The sequence below is a fragment of the Protopterus annectens genome, chromosome 12.part0, assembly GCF_019279795.1.
Source record: "Protopterus annectens isolate FY-2018-M chromosome 12.part0, PAN1.0, whole genome shotgun sequence".
Taxonomy (NCBI): domain Eukaryota; kingdom Metazoa; phylum Chordata; order Ceratodontiformes; family Protopteridae; genus Protopterus; species Protopterus annectens.
Window position 1 is genome coordinate 165,345,671 of NC_056746.1, and position 20,626 is coordinate 165,366,296.

The window sequence follows — 20,626 nt, forward strand, 5'->3', positions numbered from 1 at the left end:
TCCATCTGGACTGATCAAACTGGGGTCTGGAGGGAAAAGGGCACATCTAGATTGAGAGACATCTGATCCCTCAATCACTAACTCTCATTTCAAAGTCTAGTACTGGTACCTGGAACTTTAAGGGAAGCAGGTGCTGGAGCCAACTCATATGGAGTCTGGCCAGTGGCATCATGATAATCACTGATGCACGAGGCCAAGAATTGTGAGAAACTTTCTTGTGGAAGCAGCTTCTTGAGGAGAGAAAATGTTCTGAGTAGTCAGGACTTTACAGTCTGATAGACCATACTATTTTCAGTGTCAGTTATGTTTACCAGAAAGGCCATTCTTTGTGAGGGTAAGAGACAGAACTTTTGTAGGTTCAACTACAAGCTGGGAGCAATCGGAATGAGATACACATCCTTTAGATGTAAAGTCACCATGAAAGAGTGGTCCAAAAGGAGTAGCATCTTCTGCAGAGTGAGCATTTTGAATTCGGGTGCAACAAATCTAACACTGATCTCCACAATAGCTCTTTCTGGGTATTTAAAAGATTCTGGTGATATAAAATTATTTTTCTTTTTTGTGGTGCAGGAACTAGTTCTAGAACCTTTGCTTTCAACTTGTGAAGGTTTGGTGGATGCAGGGGATTTCCCTGAATGGAGGAGAATTTTCTTATTACATTCCTGACGGCTTCAGTTAACAGTGAAGATGACTCAAGGCAAAAAAGAAAACATCAACTGCAAAGAAAGATACCACCCTGACACATCCACAGGGCTCTCCAGACCTAGTCTGTGCCGTGGTATCCAACCAAGAAAATTACAAATAGGATGAGAGAAAAGGCATAACTTTGGCAGTGTCTTATGCCCACTTATTAAGATGCAGTGCCATCCCTGTGACTAAGACTAGCAAAGGTGAAGTGGCTGGGCATAGTTTTATTAAACAGAGGAAAAGTTGCAGACTGTGATTAAGAAATGAAGGAACTTGGGAGAAAGAGGGCAGTCAGTAAGTTGAACATGCTATTTCTCCCCATAGAACAAGCTAGTTTAGGATTACCAGATTTGAATGGATACTTTGAGTTCATTTCTTTCCATGGAGCATTTCTCCCCAGGCCTCCGCTGAAAATAGGCTCTGTCCTAGTTGGACCTTTCTGGTCAACAAATGTTAAAGTAAATAAATTTGATTTGTAATCTATGTTGAAACAGGTTGGGGGGGGGTACAAAAAAGGAGAGCGGGTGCAGGACTTTGGATACAGGTCCTAAAGGAGAATAATAACCATAGAAGATGCTCTATAAAGTAGCAGAAAATGTATTAAGAAAGAATAGTTATGTAAAATCTTACTGTAGCATAGATGTCCTTCTCTTCACTGCTGTAGCACTCTTAACCTGAGGGATCTCCCATCAGAAGGCAACCCAACATCGGTCATTGCACAAGTCCCAGTATTCATTTATAACTTTTACTTCTTTCTCTGCACGTAGGTGCCTCACCAGGCATGTAAGGTGACCCCAGTATCTCTGCTGTGTTTCTCCATTAAACCCAGCATGTACATGTGGAAATTGTCGGTCCATATATTTCTAGAGTCAAGCTTGCAGGATCTGGAGCGTTAATATGATGGCATGTTAGGGGAAAAGGTGCAGTTGTTCAGTAGCTTGAATATTCTTTAGCATTGCCATTTTTTTTTTGCTTTGGAACGTAAACTGACATATTTTGTAATTCCATAGCCACTGCTGTTTCCAAATTTGCTGACAAATTCCAAGCAGCACTGCAACATCTTTTTGCAGGATTTTTAATAATTCTGCTGGAATTTCACCACTTCTTCCTGCAGCCTTGTTATTAGCAAGGCTTTCAAGGTCCAGTTAACTTCACTCTTCAGATGTCTTGCTATTAATCGGAGAACATACTATTTGCATATATCAGTATGCTAAGGTCCTTCTTAACTAGTAGTTCTGCATATTTTTGCAATCTCTTCATGTCTTCTATTAGGTCCCTTCTTTCTTTGTCTTTTATTATGTCAATTATTAGGTGGAAATTTCCCTTAATACACAAATCATTTTAAAGATATATGTTGTCTTTCCCTTGAAACTGTTTTCTTGCAGTTCTTTGCACCGTTCATTTAAATATGCTTCCTTATCTCTTCTTGCTGTTTTGAATTTTATTTCCTGTCGTTGCCTTATGGTCCTCCTTTCCTCAAGTGCTTATAAAGCCTACACAAACTAGTATCTTGCCTTCTTACTTTTCTTTCTATTAGGAATACTTTTTTGTCAGTTTCTGGAGAATATTGCTAACTTCTGTTTGTGGTTCTTTAAATGTTCTGTCCACCAGGGTTTAGCCCTTAACTCACCTTCACTACATATTCACTTGGAGTATTACTGAGCTCATATCTAGTTATCCTGGATGCTTTTTTGTCATCTTTAACTATTTGTAATAAGGAATTGATGGTCTGAGCTGTATTCATCTTCACGTCTGACTGTGTAGTGCTCTTCGATCTCGTACTGGAAAATGTATAGTCTGGCTTTCTTGTCATCTTTAACTATTTGTAATAAGGAATTGATGGCCTGAGCTGTATTCATCTTCACGTCTGACTGTGTAGTGCTCTTCGATCTCGTACTGGAAAGTGTATAGTCTGGCTTTCTTGTCATCTTTAACTATTTGTAATAAGGAATTGATGGCCTGAGCTGTATTCATCTTCACGTCTGACTGTGTAGTGCTCTTCGATCTCGTACTGGAAAGTGTATAGTCAGATTTTGGTATTGACAGTCTTGTGTTAGCCATGAATAATGCATTCTGTCTCAGGCTAAGAGTGTTTATCTTGACAGAAGTCTATCTTGCTTCATTTTGTATACTAAAGCCAGTTGTACTTTATTTCTATTTTTCATTGATTACCAAATTTAAAATTAGTCACCTGTGATGAATGGAATAACTTTTTTTTTTTAATTTTCCAGAAAGTAGTGCAGGTTTTCATTGGTCATCTTCCTTCTCTTCAACGTCTGTAGTTGGAGTTTAAACTTGTATCAGATGGTCTGATTGAGATGTGTCAGTTTTTTTGGTTATAACCAAGTCCTGATTTTGACATACTTTTTAATTTTGTGGGCTGTTCCATTTCTGAAAATTGTGCACTACAGGAGATGATTTGATTATTTTCATGTAAAATGACAGATTTGATTGTCATATGACCCCTTGTAGTCCATTTAATTTCACTAATTCCCAAAATGCATTTTATTCTTATGTCCTTCTCAAACATATTAACTTTATTCAGCTTTCTACGGTGTGTAGCTTTTTGTGCAGTTGATATTCGTTCATTCTAAACTAGTAGGATAGAGCTGCAGTGGTGAAGGAGAAAAACATGAGAAATAAAATGTGTTGTAGAGAGTTAATTCACAAGGGTGTTTAACAGGGGAGGTGAGATAAGAACTAAAATTTGCCATTGAACAAAGGTCTGAGTGAGGTTCCTTTTGGAGTATTTCACAAGTAGTGGTGATCTTGCAGGATGGAGGAAGTAGAGAGGAGTTTGAAAGTACAAAGGGGTGTGATAGCAGTGGCGCAACTAATTGCAGATGTAGTTGTAAATTAATGTTTAAATTAAGATGAGTTAGAGAAAGGTTAATGGGTGCAAAGTCATTAACTGGGGGCACATGAATGTGTTTGTTTTTTAAGAGGAATTGCAATGGTGTTAGAGGAGAACTCTTAACGGATTATCACTGAACATTTCGAGAAGAGCTGTCAGGATGGTGGAATGTAGGCTCATGGGTAAGTACTAGGCTAGCTGCCCTTGTGGGCCATTTTTAAACCTAGTCAATTTTCCCAAGGTGAGAATCAAATCCTGTACTTTGTGTCTGTGAGATAAACACTTTAACCATTATGTAAACCCCAATCCCCCCAGTATGATGCATAAATGATTTAAGATGTGGTAGGAAAGTTGGGCCAGCTGTGTAGGTGTTAAGTGTTATTACTCAACTAAGTTCATTTCAAAGGTCTTGTGCAGCAGTGAAGTATTTTGTAAGTGAAGGATCATGACTGAAGATAAACTATGCAAACAAGCTGAGCCTTTATAGGAGAGAGAAGGATATACCCACACTATCTTAATGGAGAGGATGACTATGCTTCACTTAGAGGAAAGGTAGGGGAGCAAATCTGTTTGTGCTGACTACAGGTGGTTGCATAGTACATTATCACTTAAAGCAGTATGTTCTTGTTTTAATGCACCGTATGTCAAAAGATGGCATGAAGAGGCACTGAGAGCTGTAATAGGGTGACTCAAGGTTCTGGCAAATTAGACAGGCACTTTTCTTTCATCACTTACTGCATTATGTTCTTAGCTGGGTCCACAGAATCTTAAAGCAGAGATTGTGAGTGTATGCGTGAAGGCCACATACCTACTAAATTGAGGCTTTTATGTCCGAGATGAAGTTAGGAATGTTATAGACTTTGTCAGGGAGCCACTGAAACTTCTTCCTTTGACTTATTTGGGACCTGTTGCTGAACATATGCTAGAAAAAAGAATTTATGTACTCACCATAACGTTCCATGTTTGTTGTCCATATTGCCTTCATTCTTGCTGGTTGGGTTCGGCCTTTTCTAAAACTAGAGAGCTTCCACTGGCTTGAGACTATACCCTATCCCATCATGCCTAGGGAAAATAACCCAGATCTTGTTTGCTTTTACTAAGTTGAATAGAAATCATGAGCATATATTCAAGGGATATTCACAGACGTATGCCCCGCAAGACAAAGAAGGGAATCTAAGAACTTGAATTCCACAGCCAATAAATAACTCTCGATCCTCTGGGAGTGAAGGATGGAGGGTGGGACGCAAGAATGAAGGCGAGATGGACAACAAACATGGAACGTTATGGTGAGTACATAATTTCTTTGTTGTCCTATCTCGCCTTCATTCTTGCTGGTTGGGACAGCGTCCCTAGCACCTTCTTTCATGGTTGACTCAAGGGAACAAACTCTCTTCAGAACAGTGGATCCAAAGGAAGCCCTGTTCCTGGTGGCCACATCTACTTTATAATGAGTGATAAAGGTATGAGGTTTAACCCATGTCGCTGCAGCACATCTACTTTATAATGAGTGATAAAGGTATGAGGTTTAACCCATGTCGCTGCAGCACAAATTGAATCCATAGGTAACCTAGTCTGAAAAGCAGTTGAGGTTGCGATAGCTGTTGTTGAGTGACCCTTAATTTTTCCAGGTAGTTGTCTATTTTGAGAAGTGCAATAATATGTAATAGTATCAGTAAGCCATTTTGACAATGACCTTTGATATTGGTGCACCCTTTTTATCTGAGAAGGATACAAATAATTGATCAGATTTCCTGAATTCATTCGTTCTGTGCAAGTAGAAACATAGCTGCCTGTGTAGATCCCATTGGTGAAGTTTATATTGTGCCTTGTTGCCATAATTTGGGAAGAAAATTGGTAGATCAATGGATTGATTCAAGTTAGTCTCAGAACAAACTTTGGGTAGAAAAGATGGATTGGTTCTAAGGGAGACTCTAGCTTTATGGAAAACTAGGTAGGGAGGGCGTATGGATAATGCTTGAAGTTCTGATACCCTCCCAGCAGACGTTATGGTCACCAAAAAGACTGTTTTCCAAGAAGAAGTTGGTTTATATGGTGGAAGGATTAAGGTGGATAATACTAGATTGATGTCCCAAGGAAGTGGTGGTTCTTTTTATGGAGGCCTGAGTAAAAAGGTACCTCTCAGAAAGGCCTTGCACAGTCTGTGAGACATTATTTTCGATTCCATGTCTCCTATGTGGTAGTTGGATATGGCAGTTAATTGAACTCATATGGTACCTGCTGCTGCCCGTTCCCTTGGGCCCTAGAGTAATTTGGATAATCGGTCATATAATTGAACTGGATAAAATAACTTTTAAAATCTTGTTTTTTCTGCATGCAGGGAATACTCTTTTCAACCATTCAGCGATTTCCAGTGGACAATAAAGAATATTTTTCACACACCAGGCTACAAGCTCAAAAAATGCACAAGATAATCTGCATAACGTTTACATATCTTCAGACTTTGATTTTTTTTTTTTTTTTTACCTTTCCCAAAAACATTTGAAGGCTGCGTTTGGGTAATTGATGTATCAGATAATCAGTTCTCTACTTCTGTTAGTTTTATCTGCTTTCTCTGAGTGCTTCTATTTTTCTTCTTTTAGTATTGATCATCTTTGTGTTTTGTGATGCGGATGCCATGAATAGACTTTCTTAAAACTTATTCTTAGTAAAGAAATTGGTTAACTCATTCCCTCCATTGGCGCTATTTTGAGTTCAACTCCCACTGGGTGTGGCCTGAGCTTTAAAAAAAAAAAATATGAAGGTATTGTCTTGCAGTTGAAACAAATTTTCATATCTCTAGAACCATATTTGTTAGTGGAAAACTGTAAGTGGCAACCTTTATAGTGGTAGCATTCATTCAATTCTAGGTCTTAAACTTGATTTTATAAGCCAAAATAATCTTTGTAAATTTGAATTATTTAATGTTTAAAGAGCTTACAGTATCTGCAGCCATTCAAGCAGCACTCACTGCCAGTAGCATTTTCGTCATAAAGCTGTGGGCTTTCATGTAAAGCTAAGCAGTTCTGTGTCACATGTTTGAGATATTCGGAGAAATATGAAAATTATTACAGTACAAATGGCATACAAGTAATATTCAATGTCTATCGCACGAGAGAGAGGTCAAATATCAATATAGTTGTATTTATTATTGTGTTGTGTAAGCTTTAAGATCAGATTTTCTAGTACCTTTTATGTAGCCTCGTTTTGGAATTAATGCAGATATGGACAAGCAGTGTTTGACTATTGGCCATCAGTAGAATGTAATTGCAGAAACGCCAGGAGATGTCACTAGTCTGTAATGAAGTAAGCGAATTACTGCATTAAAAGTTTCTTGACTATAGAACTACCATTTGCTGCATCATGAAAAAAATAAATAAAGGGGATGAGTTTGATCTTTCATTGTATGGATAAAGTGCATTATCTTTTTTAATTTTTAGCATGCTGTGGAGGCAGTATATGTGGCTGTTGCAGACATGCTATACCCTGACCAACCTGCAGAAGCCAGACATGCAGTTCTCCAGCTGCTGACTGCAATAATTAATGGACAGGTAAGGCATCTTAGACTGAGCCTTCAAAACCTGTGGATTAGGTTCCTGTGGTTGAAGTTGGTTCTAAAGAGCTAATTTTGTGTTTATATTTTGCATTCCAGCTTGAAAAAGACACATTGCAAAGTATGACTAAAGAGTCTTGCTTATTGATTCTCTGTTAAATCCTGGTATGTTTTATTTCATGCTTGTTGCACACTGTTTCACTGGGCTTTTTATTAAAAAAAATTGTAGTACGAAGTAAAACGGACTGTTTTATTGGTTAAATATAATTTTATTTATCACATCATTTATAAATGTACAGTTGCCTGTAGCACTTGGAATAGGTTTGATGCTCTTTTATGGTATTGGAAATAAGTATGAATGCTGTGTACCTTGTATGCTTTTAAAAGGGCAAGGGAGAGATGGGGAGACTGGACTAATAAAACATTTGATCAGGAAAGGGTGTAAAGGGAGCTTACTGGTCCTTGGAGAGTAAGTGAAAGGGCGATGCTGAATTCTCTTCTCAAATCTTCTGTTATCTGGCCACTTCATTGGTAAAACCCCTGACAGATCCATTCATTAGGTCATTGCACACCCTTTTTACACAGAGTATTGTGATTTGTGTGGCTTCTCCTCATAACAGTAGATGCAGTGCATTGGCTGGTTATTTTTTGAACGTATGGACACCTTTCTGTAAGGCATCCAAACAGACTTTGTAGTAACGACGGAGATGTGAACTGTGTGAAGGGCACAAAAATTGAGGGTGTTAGGGCTGAGCTCACATAAATTTCTAATACGTGACATTTGAAGGGTGTATCAGAGTAGGTGAGTATACATTCCTAAAATGTGGATCTTCCAAAATGTTGCCAAAAGTTGATTGGTAAAAAGATTTCATCCATCCACTAACTAGCCAAGGAGTGTTCTTTTGGAGGTCCGCTAATCTGTTTCCAATAGGAGATTTACCACTTTTGACATCAGAAAATGTGTGAATCCTAAAACAGAACTGGGTCAGACTACGCTTTGTATTCCAAGTACAGGTTCTCTTTTATAAGCCAGTCATTACGGAAAACTGTAATAATGCCTATAATATTTCAGAGACGTTCATGTTTCTCATTTGTTCTAGTTCCTTTTAAGAGTAGTTCATTTCTCAGTGTGATTCATGTAGCTTGTTTTAGGCTGCTGAGTACAGTATTATATTCTGCAACTGGCATGAAAAGTGATGCTTTTAGGTGTACTTGATCATGCCTTTTGAATAGTGGTTTGCTGCAGAAAGCAGCAGAAAAAATACTTTGGTTTGTTCCAGAAAACTCTGCGTGGTTGATGTCATCTGCTTTACTTGGCAAAACCTTTGGATCTGTCTTGCACAGGCAGATCAGTAAGCTGAAGGAGTTTTAAAGGGTGGAGGGTTGATGGTGAGGGGGGTAGAAGAGTGTGACAGGAAGGAAGATATTGACAGAGAAGCAAGTAATGGAGTGCTACAATGGTCTGTCCTAGAGCTGATTAATGCAGTCCTTATGCAAAATATTGAGAACAAGATCAGCCTGTTATGTAGGTGGTAAAAAAATAGGAATATGTTTAGAAATTGGAAGGAGACTATTCCAGGAAAGATTTTGTTATAATAACTTTAGTTTATCTGGCTGCTGCTTTTGAAAGTATAAAGCTGTTTACCTGGACTTTAGTGACTGAAAACGCAAACTTGGAGGACAGGGTTGTGCTTCTCACTTGGCTGGGGTTGATGAACCAACAACCAGAGAGTGAGCAAGGATGTTTGTATATATTTTTACTGAGTAGATTCTGAAGATAGTGAGATAGATTCTTCCATTAAGTTCCCTGCCACAAATGGAATACTATGTAAATCGGAATATTTGCAGAGTATTTTTAGAGGGGAAGAAGTTAAAATGCTGGGGCGGTGTGAAGAAACTCTGTGGTGGTATGAACGGATGTCAGTCTATGTAAAACCTTGTAGAATTGGGCAATTCTCCATGGAAAACAAGAAGGAAAGTGCCGTATGTAGTTATAGACCCAAAGAGAGCGTGTTTGTTTGAGAGAGAGGAGTATAATTTAAATGAGAACTATGATTGAGAGTGTAGTAGGATCCATGAACTTCACATTTGGAGGGGGGGGGTCTAACTTTTTTTTCTGCATGTAAATAAAAACCACTGCATGAGCCATCTTTGTGGTGGCATAGAGTGATAACCTAGGCCATAATCTGGGGATTTATCAGAGCTTGATTCATGACTCATGCCTGTCCGAACTGGCTGCGATGGATGTGAGAGGGTACTTCCTACTGGCTTATCCTTCCTCAGGGGGCGAGGGAGAAGTCTCCACTTTAGATGACAGACAGGTGGAGCAAAAGGTATTGCACCCATGAAGTACAAGCCTATGAACACGCGCTGCCATCATGCATTCTCGTATAGCTATGTGAACATGCTGAAACACACTGCTGACAAGTTGGCAGCATGCATCAGAGCTCTGAGATCTGTCGTAAGGAAGAGGGTGTCCTACAATGGGAGGGGTAAGCTATGCTGCAGTACCAGTGAGCTGGCTTGCTCCCTATCATACGACTGTCTTCTCTGGGGAATAAATGAGCTGATTAGGCTACCTGGGCAGGAATGACTGGGCCGTAGAGGTATTGCCCATCTCAGAGATGTCCTGCTTTTTCACCTCACAGAACAAATGAGCCAGTTTGGTGCATCTAAAGGAGTAGTCTACAGAGGAAAAGAAAGTGCTATGTAATTTAAAGGTTGACAGGACTTGTCTGCTCTATACATTTTTAAAGAGAACAGCAACTGGTACTTTTGAAAGTGCATTAGATAGGTTGGTGAAAATGGGGAGTGGGGGCGTGATGGCACCTGCCTTTATAACTGGTCTGTCTAACTGATACAGCCATCTTGTGCAGACATAAATGTTTCTAGATTTTTTTTGAGTTTTTACAGCCAGAAATTATATGGACAATCTTAGCCACATTGACCAATACAGAGGCTGACAGTATCTCCATTAAGTAGACGTATCCCCGTTGAAAGCTTGTGATCACTGATACATTTACGAAGACTGTTATTAAAAGTTGCTAGGGAAGTACTCTGCTTGTTTGATAAGGGCAGACTATTCCAGAAATGGGGGATATGTTATGTTTCGTATCTGTCACACCATCTGCTGGTGTTTGATGCGGTAGTATAGGTGTATGTCTGCAGAACAGGTGATGTTATGTGATCCTATCTCGCGTACATTCTGTACTGATGGGTTCGGAGCCGATCCTCGGCACGCTATACTATAGAGCGAGGTCTCTAATTGGCTGAGCTATTCTATATCCCAGGATGCACCACCACCAATTCCCCAGATCTCGTTTGCCGCTTACAAAGCAAAGACGTGGTCTCGAGCTTGGCTGAGCTAAGTGCTTTCTTTATTAGAATTTTCTGTCAGGGATTTTCTTAAACTTAACCAAAAAGCTGTTTTAACGGCTATCGTTGTGTATGAGTGAGTTTTCTGAAATTTTTTGTGGTAAAAATTGTATTTCAGGGAAAGGTTTCCATTTAAGTTAGAGGGGCCTTCCCCTCGTGTGTGAGTGAGCCTTTTTGTGTAGTGTTTCGTGAGGTGGTCAAGTACCCGTTTTAGTTGGAGAGTTCTTGGCCTTCCTGTTGTGTGACCCTTTTGTCAACTTCTATTTTACTGTAAAGTGAAATTGTTCTGGTTATTCAGTGTTTTCCTGTGTTTTACTAACTGTTTGGCATTATGTCAAAAGAGCACAGACCCTCTGGGTTTAAAAAATGCACGAGATGCAATTACAAGATGTCCATAACGGACGATCACTCCCTATGCGTGTACTGTCTAGGACCCAAACACCTTCAGGAGTCTTGTAGTGTGTGTCACGCTTTTTCCTCTCGAGTCCTCCAAGAGAGGAAAAATAAATTAATTCTAAAAGGACTTATCAAACCTACTTTTGAAGAGGCCTTATCTTCCTCTTCTTCTCCCTCAAAGAAAAATAAATCGTTGGCTCCGACCAGTCCGTCGGAACCGACCACCAAGAAATCTCGGCAGGCTTCTCCATCGGCTCCACGGACTTCGGAGCCGAGGGCGAAACGGTCTGCCTCGATGCCTCCAGCCTCGACTCCTCTGTCTTCGGAGCCGATGGCTGGAGCTTCGAGAGGCGGGTCACCTTCATCGGCTCCGCTGATTTCGGAGCCGATGAGGGTTGCTGGCTCAGACTCTTCCCCTTCGGCGCCGAAGTCCTCTTCGGCACCGAGGGAAATTACAATGGAGTCTCCTTCGGCACCGATTTTGATCGAGACAATTCGGAGCCGGTCCCCCAGTCCTTCGGAGCCGGTGGAGAAGTCTAGTCGGACCCGTTCGATCTCCTCCCGGTCTTCCAAGATGTCGGATTCGGACATTGACAGGGTGCTCCAAAGGCTGTTTCAGTCTCCAGTCTTCCAAAAGCTAGTTTCGGCTCCAGCCCAGTCGGCTTCGGAGCCGATGGTCCACCCTTTAGCCTTGGTTCCTCCTCCAACAGCCTTGGCACCATTGGAGTCGGTGCTAGTGGAGCTGATGGAGGTGTCCGGGTCGGCTCCGACCCTTACTCCTACTCCGGCCTTCGGGTCGGAGTTCGATACACGGACCTCTTCGGTCGGCCTCGGGGGTGATGCTTCGGGACCGATGTTTTCGGTTCTGAGCCTCTCTCTCGGTGCGTCGGCTGCGGGAGTGCAGTCTGCTGTTATGGCTTTGGGGTCGGACCTTCCCAGGATTCTGGGGGTCCGGCCTTTAGAGCCATGAGGAGTGCTTTGGCCAAATCTTCTTTGGCTACCTCCACCGTCTCCCTGGCACCTTCCCTGGGCATGGAGACTGGGTCCTTTGTAGTCCCCCTGTCTCAAGACAGTGGAGCCCTGGGGCCTGAGGTCACCCCCCACTGGGGGTCCCCCTCTTCCTGGAGGTCCCTCTGAAGAGTCTTCGGAGGAACCCCCAAGAAAAAAAACGTGCAAGAGGAAGCACGTCGACTCCCCTGACGAGTCTATCACCTCCGACACCGATCTTGATGATGCGGAAGGGTCCCCCAAGTCGTCCTCGGATGATGTCTCCTTTGCGGACATCCTGGAAGTCCTCAAACAACGAGGCGGCTGGCAGACCAAACCCCCTTCCTCTGACGAGTCGGTGTTCCTCAAGGCCTTCGGGGCTCAGCCCTCCGCCTCCTGGGTATCTCCGCCCTTCGATGAGCTCCTGGATTTGATCTCTCGAAGGGCGTGGGAACATCCAGATTCTGTGGAACCGGTGCCTGCTCGCCCTAACAAATTTTTGTCAGCGCCCCCGGAAAAGGAATTTCTCACCAAAGGTGTGGCTGTAGATGCTATGGTGGTGGCATCTGCTACCCAGCAAGATGTGGCAGAGGCTTCGACGTCCGTCTATCCTCCTAATAAGGAGTCTAGGAGCATGGACCGGTACGGGAAGCGCACCCTTACTTCAGCAGCCTTTACATTAAGGTCTCTGAATTACCTCACGAACTACACTAGACTTCAGAGGGACCTGATCAAGGAACTCTCAGATACCCTCTCTGGTAACCTACCTGAGCAGTTGGCCCAGACGGTTAGCTCTCAGTTGGCTACCCTATCGTCGATATCGAACTCGTCCATGAGGCTCATTTCGTATGCAGCCGAGGGGGCGAGTAAAGCAGCGGGTACGGGTGTTGCTCTACGGAGACAAGCCTGGCTCCGCCTGTGTCATTTTGCGGAAGCCTTCAAGTCTTCCTTTGCCGACGCTCCCTTTGATGGGTCCTCTTTGTTTGGACCCAAGGTAAAGGACACCTTGACCCGCTGTGAACAAGAGGGTAAGACTTTGACTGCCGTAGGAGCACGGTTTTCCTCTCCCTTTCGGCCTTATCCCAAGGCTAAAAGAGGAGGGAAAATGTGGTTCCGTAAATCTCAGAAGAATTACCCCTCACAGCAGGACGATCCCCCTTCTAGAGGCAGAGGAGGGGGAAATTTTTCAGGAAGACGCCGTCCCAGAGGCGGCAGAGGCCCCCGCAACACTGGAGACCGCGTGTCCTTTCGTGGCTCTTCAATCTCTCAGCATCCCTGAAGGATTGCCCGACTGCGCAGCTCCGGAGCCAGTCGGGGGTCGTTTTTAGATGCACCTAAAGGCCTGGGAGAGTATCACTCAGGACCAATGGGTGCTCCGAATCATCGCCGGAGGTTACGTCATCCCCTTTTCACACCCCCCCCCTCCATCCAGGAAAATCCCGGACCCGCCACCCAGTCAACGGGATATTGCAGCCATCGAAATTTCAAAGCTGCTTCAAAAACCGTAGACCAGACCGGATTAGGGACTTACTCAAAATTCTTTTTGGTGCCAAAAAAGACCGGGGACTTGAGGCCCATTTTGGATCTCAGCGACCTGAATCGGTCAGTCAAGAAGTCCAAGTTCCGGATGGTCACCTTACAATCCATTCTCCCGCTACTGGAGAAAGGTGTTTGGATGTGCTCCATAGATCTCAAGGACGCCTATTATCACATTCTGGTAGATCTGGCGTCCAGGAGACATCTGCGCTTCAGCCTGGGAGACGGTCATTTCCAGTTCTGCGCACTGCCCTTTGGTCTCACCACAGCCCCCAGGGTGTTCACCAAATGTTTGGCGGTGGTGACTGCTCACCTGAGGAGTCTAGGATTCCAGGTGTTTCCGTATCTAGACGACTGGCTCCTAACTGCCACCTCCAGGCATCTACTATTACAGAACCTAGCAGCCACTATATTTCTAGGAACCTCCCTAGGAATCACCTTCAATTGGACAAAGTCTGTGTTGCTGCCATCTCAGCATATACGGTTTATCGGGGTAAACATAGACTCAAGGCAAATGCGGGTCTATCTTCCTACAGAGAGAATAGAAACATTACAATCGCAAGTAAATTATTATCACGGAGACGTGCAAACAGGTCCTCCGTTGGTGGCTTACCTCCTCCAACCTGGATCAGGGGCGACCCTTCGTTCCTCCTCCTCCAGTGGCCACTTCGACTACGGACGCTAGCCAGACGGGGTGGGGGGGACATTACCTGGGCAGGTCAGTTCAAGGCAAGTGGCACCCCGACGAGAGTTCCCTACACATCAACATACTGGAAATGAGGGCAGTGCTTCTATCGCTTCAAGCACTACACTGCTACCTCCCCCAAGGTATGATTGCCGTTCAGTCCGACAACATGTCAGTAGTCTGGTACCTGAACAAGCAGGGAGGGACCAGGTCCTACCCTCTTTGCAGAGAGGCCATGGAAGTATGGAATTGGGCTGTTGCAACCAACCGTTTCTTGGTAGCAACACACATTCCGGGGAGATCCAATGTGATAGCCGACAGACTGAGCAGAACCATTCTCTCCCCGCACGAGTGGTCTCTGAACGACAGAGTAGCATCTCAGATCTTCAGAAGATGGGGAACTCCTTGTTGCGACCTCTTTGCAACTCCCCTCAACACGAAATGTCTACAGTTCTTTTCTCTTACCCCGGTTCCGGGGGGGTTTCCCAAGGATGCCCTAGTCCAAGCTTGGCCCACCGGCTTACTGTACGCCTTTTCTCCGGTTTCCCTTCTCCCCAGGGTGATCCAGAAGGTGATTCACTTGCAGTGCAAGATGATTTTAGTTGCCCCATACTGGCCTCATCAAGTCTGGCTGCCTTTTCTTCGGAAATACGCACTGGACGGTCCATGGTTCCTGGACCAGGTTCCAGATCTCTTGATCCACCAGTCGGGACAGCTTCACCAGTCCCTTCACTCACTGAAGTTAACAGCTTGGCTCCTCCACTTCCCACTATAGTCAGGAACCAGGTTTTGGACTCAGAAGTTATACATATCTTGTCCTCGGCCCACAAGGATTCGACTAAGAAGATGTATAATAGTAAATGGAAGAGATTAGCCATTTGGGCCCAACTCCGGGGATTAGATCCCATTACTGCCCCGGTGGCGGACGTTTTGAAATTCTTAGCTTCCCAATTCAATCAAGGTTCTTTGGTCTCTACCATTAAGGTTCAATTAGCAGCTATTTCTAATTTTCATGAAAGTATAGACCCACCTTTGATGAGCAATAAGTTGTGTAAAGCCTTCATGAAAGGTGCTGGGCTGCTACGTCCTCCAGTTTCTCATCCTGCTCCACCATGGGATCTCAATTTCGTATTAGGTGCCTTGACCTCTTCCTCCTTCAAACCGGCAGCAACTTCTGACTTGAAATTTCTTTCCTGGAAGACTGCTTTTTTGGTGGCAATTACATCAGCTAGAAGAGTTTCGGAACTTCAAGCCCTATGTGTCAAACCGCCGTACCTGGTTTTTCACAAGGATAGAGTATCCCTTAGGCCTAATCCATCTTTTGTTCCCAAAGTTTGTTCTAGTTTCTGTCTTCAACAGTCTTTGGAACTTCCAGTTTTCTTCCCCAATTACTCAGAGCAGAATATATCTTCCATTCATTGGATGTCCACAGACAATTGCGTTTCTACTTAGATAGGACGCATCAAACACGGAAAACAGATCAGTTGTTTGTGTCCTTTTCAGACAATAAATTGGGCAAAGCCGTCACAAAGGTCACTATTGCCAAGTGGATCAGAGACTGTATCAGTCATATTTATTTTCTTTCTAATAGAGAGCTTACAACCACTGTGAAAGCTCATTCTACAAGGGCTATGGCTACTTCAACAGCATTTCATTCTAAGCTTGCCATTAGTGACATTTGTGCTGCGGCTACCTGGTCCTCTCCTCACACCTTTATTTCTCATTACAAATGGGATGTGGCATCTCGGGGGCGAGCTTCCTTCGGTTCCACAGTTCTCAGGAGTGTTTTCCAGTGAGCCACCCAGGAATCAGGTGCTAGGGACGCTGTCCCATCAGTACAGAATGTAGGCGAGATAGGATCACATAACATCTTTTAGTTATGTACTTACCATAACTTTAGATGTTTGGGATCCATCTCGCCTACATTCCTAATACCTACCCTCCTTCCCCCTGCCTTGGAGACCAGAAGAGACCGGACGGTTCAAATTCGACCGTTTCATCTTGAAACATCTGGCAATGTTATATCAGCAGTGCATGTGTGGGTGCATGTGTGCGGACAAACAAGATCTGGGGAATTGGTGGTGGTGCATCCTGGCATATAGAATAGCTCAGCCAATTAGAGACTTTGCTCTATAGTATAGCGTGCCGAGTAGAACCCATCAGTACAGAATGTAGGCGAGATGGATCCCAAACATCTAAAGTTATGGTAAGTACATAACTAAAAGTTTCCTTCGAGTTCATATTGCGTTATCGAAAGATAACTTAATAGAACGCTCAAAACTTTGAAACTGCCGCATATCAAAGCTTTTATTGTAGGGGGCTGTGCCCCCCACACCCCGCTAAATATACATTCCAACTCCGAGATCGCACTACAGTGAGGAAAGAGCAAAGATCCCAGTCTTCACTGTACTGCGATCCCACAATGCGATCTTCGAAATGTGGCCGTTTCGAAGTTCTGAGCATTCAATTATGTCATCTTTTGATAACATAATAGGAACCAGTTTCCTTTACCTACACAGAACCAGTAGTAAAGAAGTTTATAGAATGTTCGATCATGCATAACACACAAGGCTAAGCAGAGATCTGCTCCCTCAGTCTTTTTACACTTTGTTAGAGGAACACGGCTTTTAGCACCTAATGATAATACTGAGACCTGATATCTTTTTGTAAATGAAATGTTTAGAATTATTGAACCGTTTTAGGGCTTAGCAAGGTGCAAACAGAAAGGTGCATTATATCTTTTGATGAGTCTAATGAATGATGAGTGAAGTGGGACCATAACTATTTTGAGCCTTGAAGATGCCGCAAAAGATATAAGATGCTGTCTGGACAAGACTAAGTCTATTCGTTAGTCAGACCAACTACTTCTCTTTCATGGATTCTAAGTTGGGCCAGCCACTGTCCAAGCAATCTATTGCAGGTTGGATTTCTAAGTTCATTTCCTTTTGTTACTCACACCATGGCAATTGCCTTCTTTTCTAAGGGCTAACTCAACTATAACCTGTTATGGGACTTTTTATAAAATGTAGATTCTAGAAGCTGATACCTGGTCTTCTGTGAACACTTTCAGTAAACATTATAGAATTGAGAAGGGGAGGACTGCAAAATCAAGTGGGATAAGCTGATTCTTCTAATTGAACAAGCTGGTTTGGGATGACCTGATTTGAATGGGGTATTTCAGAGCTGCACAGTTAAGGCTCCTCCTATATATAGCACAAGTAGAAGTCTATAATTCAAAGTGGAAAGGGGTGATGAAATCGGGGAAGCTCAAGAAATGGGGAGAGACTGGGATTTTGGATGCATATCCTTGAGGAGAATGACAATAACATATAAAATATTACATTCATAAAGTAGCAGAAAGTATTCTAAGAACTAAGCCAACATGAGAATGGAGAAAGGAGATTCTTACAATAGGGATAACTGCAGTTAAAAATACAGATGATAGGCAAGAGGGGGCTGGAATTTATTGGAGAAAACTGGCAAAAATACCAAGGTAAGAGCAGATAGAGACAGGAAGGTAATGGAATGGGAAGAGACCTTGAACTGCACAGTAGAGATGCCTTCCCTATCAGGGATTGATAAGTGTAGACAAAGAAAAATAGGAGGATCCTAAGCAAAAGACCAGCACTGGTAGTGTTTAGTAGAATCTAGAACAGAAGCTGCAGTTAAAGGAGTAATTAGTACAATAGAGTATAGAAAATTAATGCATGATAACTATACAAATCAATCGGAGAAGGTTAGAAAGGATTGTGAAGAGAGATTGGATAAGCAATTCACAAAGAGCCAGTGGGGGATGTATGTATGTCTTTCAAGTATGCAACAAAGTCTAGAAGACTTAGGATCTTTGGAAGTGTTTTACATAGGTAGATGTTCTTCATCTCACATTGCTGCAGTCATAACCTGTGGGTAGTCCGCTGTCCTCGGTCGGCCCGAATACCAAAGTATTAGGCTGGCGTCGGTCATGGTCGCTTAGATCTGACGTCAGTACGCCTTGGTACTAAAGCGCATGACCGACGTCATATCCCCAGTCTTTCTTGCCGCATGGTCCAAAGCAGAAGCAGCGTTTGCGAGTGCCGTTCGGCGTCCTGAAATTTTCGTATTTTGAGTTTCAGACCGAAAACCAAGTTGGGCTAAGTACCCCGTTGGGGAATATTTTTCTTTTCTTGCCTCAGTTAAATCCGGATGTCAGAAAAAGTGAATAATTGTATTTCTTGTGGGAAGCAGATACCTCATAGGGATTACCACTCTCTCTGTATTCCTTGCTTGGGGCCTGAGCACGACGTAGTCGGGTGTCGCTTTTGTGCTAAATTTAATAAGCGCACCATTAAACGTAGGTTAGATTGTGCTAGGCTTGTCTTGATGGCGGTGTAATTACAATATGCCGTCGGATCCTCCGACGCCCGCTACCGCTAAGAAGCGTAAGGAGAAATCGTTAAAGTCCAGGCAGGATGAGTCGTCCGTTCCGGACGCCGGTTCTTTAGAAACCCCGGTGGAATCTGTGGATCCAGCCGAGGTTTCAGTTGAGTCTCAAGGGGAACCTTTAATTTTGCAAGATGTGGCCTCTCAGGAGTCGGGTCAGGCTGAGGGGGCCTCTCAGGTTGCTGTAATCCCTTCTTTACATAAGGTGGTTAGGCCTTCTCCATCTGTCTCTAAGGTACCTTCCAAGGCCAGGCCTGGTTTGTCTTCCTCTGGCGTCAGTCCTAGTTCTGCAGGTTCTGTACCTAAAAAACACATGCTTAAAATGGCAGAAGATTTGATTTCCTTGATCAGAGGTTCTATGCCCCCTCCAGATAAGAGGCCTATGGTGGAGCCAGAGGTGGAAGGATTGGAACATTCTTCAGATTTCTCAGAGTCTTCGGCTGAAGACATTCAGGATTTTCCCCCTTATTCTGATTCTGACGCAGAGGATTCTAGTCCTTCTGCTTCCCCTCCAGAGGATTTTTCTTTTTCAGAAACCCTGCATTCTATGAGGGAACATTTTAAATGGGAGGGTCAGGATTTCTCAGATTCCCGGAAAAGGCTTAGGGAATTCTTATTTTTACCACAACATAGACCCTTGGCTATACCTCCTGTTTTGGATGTTGTTCAGGATGTTTTCTCTGAGGCTTCCCTTAATCCAGACTCTTTGCCTCCTGCCCCGGTTAAGCCAGACAGGTATTACAGAGTGCCAGAGGCTCATAAATATTTGTATAAGAGCCCTAGGGCTGACCCAGAAACTATTAGCCAGGGACCTAAGGGTGTCGGGGCTTCTGTTGTAAAGAATCCAGTTCCTATGGATAAAGACTCTAGAGCTTTGGATAGGTGGGGTAAGAAAGTGTATACCTCTTCCACTCTTGCAATGAGGGCTTTGAATTGCCAGTTTCATATGCTGAAGTACCAGAATTTTCTCCTTAGTCAGTTGAAATCTAAGGTAGATGCTTTAGCAGAGGGCATAGAGTGTAAAGAATTACAGGATTTGGTTCATGCCTCTGATCAGGTGGGTAAGCATTCTTTGCAGTGTGGTTTTGATGCTTTACAGGCTTCTTCCAGGGTGGCTGCCACTGGATCAGTTATTCGTAGGCACGCCTGGCTTAAGGATCAGAACTTGTCAGAGCATGTTAAAGCTCGAATTTTGGATGCTCCCCTTCAGTCTGAAGTTTTGTTTGGTTCTCCTGTGGAGTCAGTCTTGAAGAAAATGGAGGACAAAGCTAAGTCTATGCAGACTGTTAAGGACTTTTTGCAGGTGCAGCCCCCTAAGTTTAGCAGGAATTGGCCTACTAAGGGATGGGCTTACCCTTCTTCTGATTTACAGTCTAGGGGTAGATCTAGACGTGGGAGGGGCAGAGCTCATGCACAGGGTTCTTTTAGGCCTAGGACGTGGAGTTCCCCTGCACAGTCTACAGGTGAGGGCAGGGGCCAGTCCTTTCGTAAACAGACCCAATGACCTGCATCTTCAGCTGCCCGATCCTTCCTGGACAAGTGGGTGTTGGACATTATAAACTGAGGCTACAAGTTTTATTTCCACACATTGCCCCCTTTCAAAGGCATGCCAGACGTTCCTCCTCAGCAAAAGGTGGAGGCTTACAAACAGATTTCTTTACTTCTACAAATGGGGGCTATCCAGCAGGTCCCTCCGTCAGAGGTGGGCCTAGGATTTTATTCTCGCCTGTTTCTTGTACCAAAGAAAGGAAACACTTGGAGGCCAATTCTGGATTTGTCTATTCTCAACACATACCTGGACATTCCAAAATTCAAAATGTTGACTTTGCAACAACTTCTGCCTCTGCTAGGCAAAGATCACTGGATGGTAACTCTGGATCTCAAGGAGGCGTATCTTCATATTCCTATCAGGCCCAGCTGCAGGAGATTCCTGCGTTTCGGCTGGGACTTTACATTATCAGTTCTCTGCATTGCCCTTTGGCTTATCTACTGCCCAGGGTGTTCACAAAAGTTCTGGCTCCAGTGATAGCCTTCTTAAGGTTAAGAGGAATACAAATTTATCCTTATTTGGACGATTGCCTGATTCTTGCTCAAGACAAAGACAAGCTACTTCACCATCTTCAGTATGTTATGGCAG

General features: G+C 43.5%; 1 protein-coding gene across 5 annotated transcripts in view; it reads left to right on the top strand.

Moving 5' to 3' along the window:
• The window catches only part of TSC2 (TSC complex subunit 2), a 3,048,576-nt gene that overhangs the window by 67,120 nt on the left and 2,960,830 nt on the right, over nucleotides 1–20,626 (top strand). For all 5 annotated transcript variants that reach the window (XM_044089186.1, XM_044089187.1, XM_044089190.1 and 2 more), the window contains exon 4: nucleotides 6,979–7,089. In XM_044089186.1, coding sequence (XP_043945121.1) covers nucleotides 6,979–7,089 — 111 coding nt within the window. The remainder of the gene's footprint in view (nucleotides 1–6,978; nucleotides 7,090–20,626) is intronic.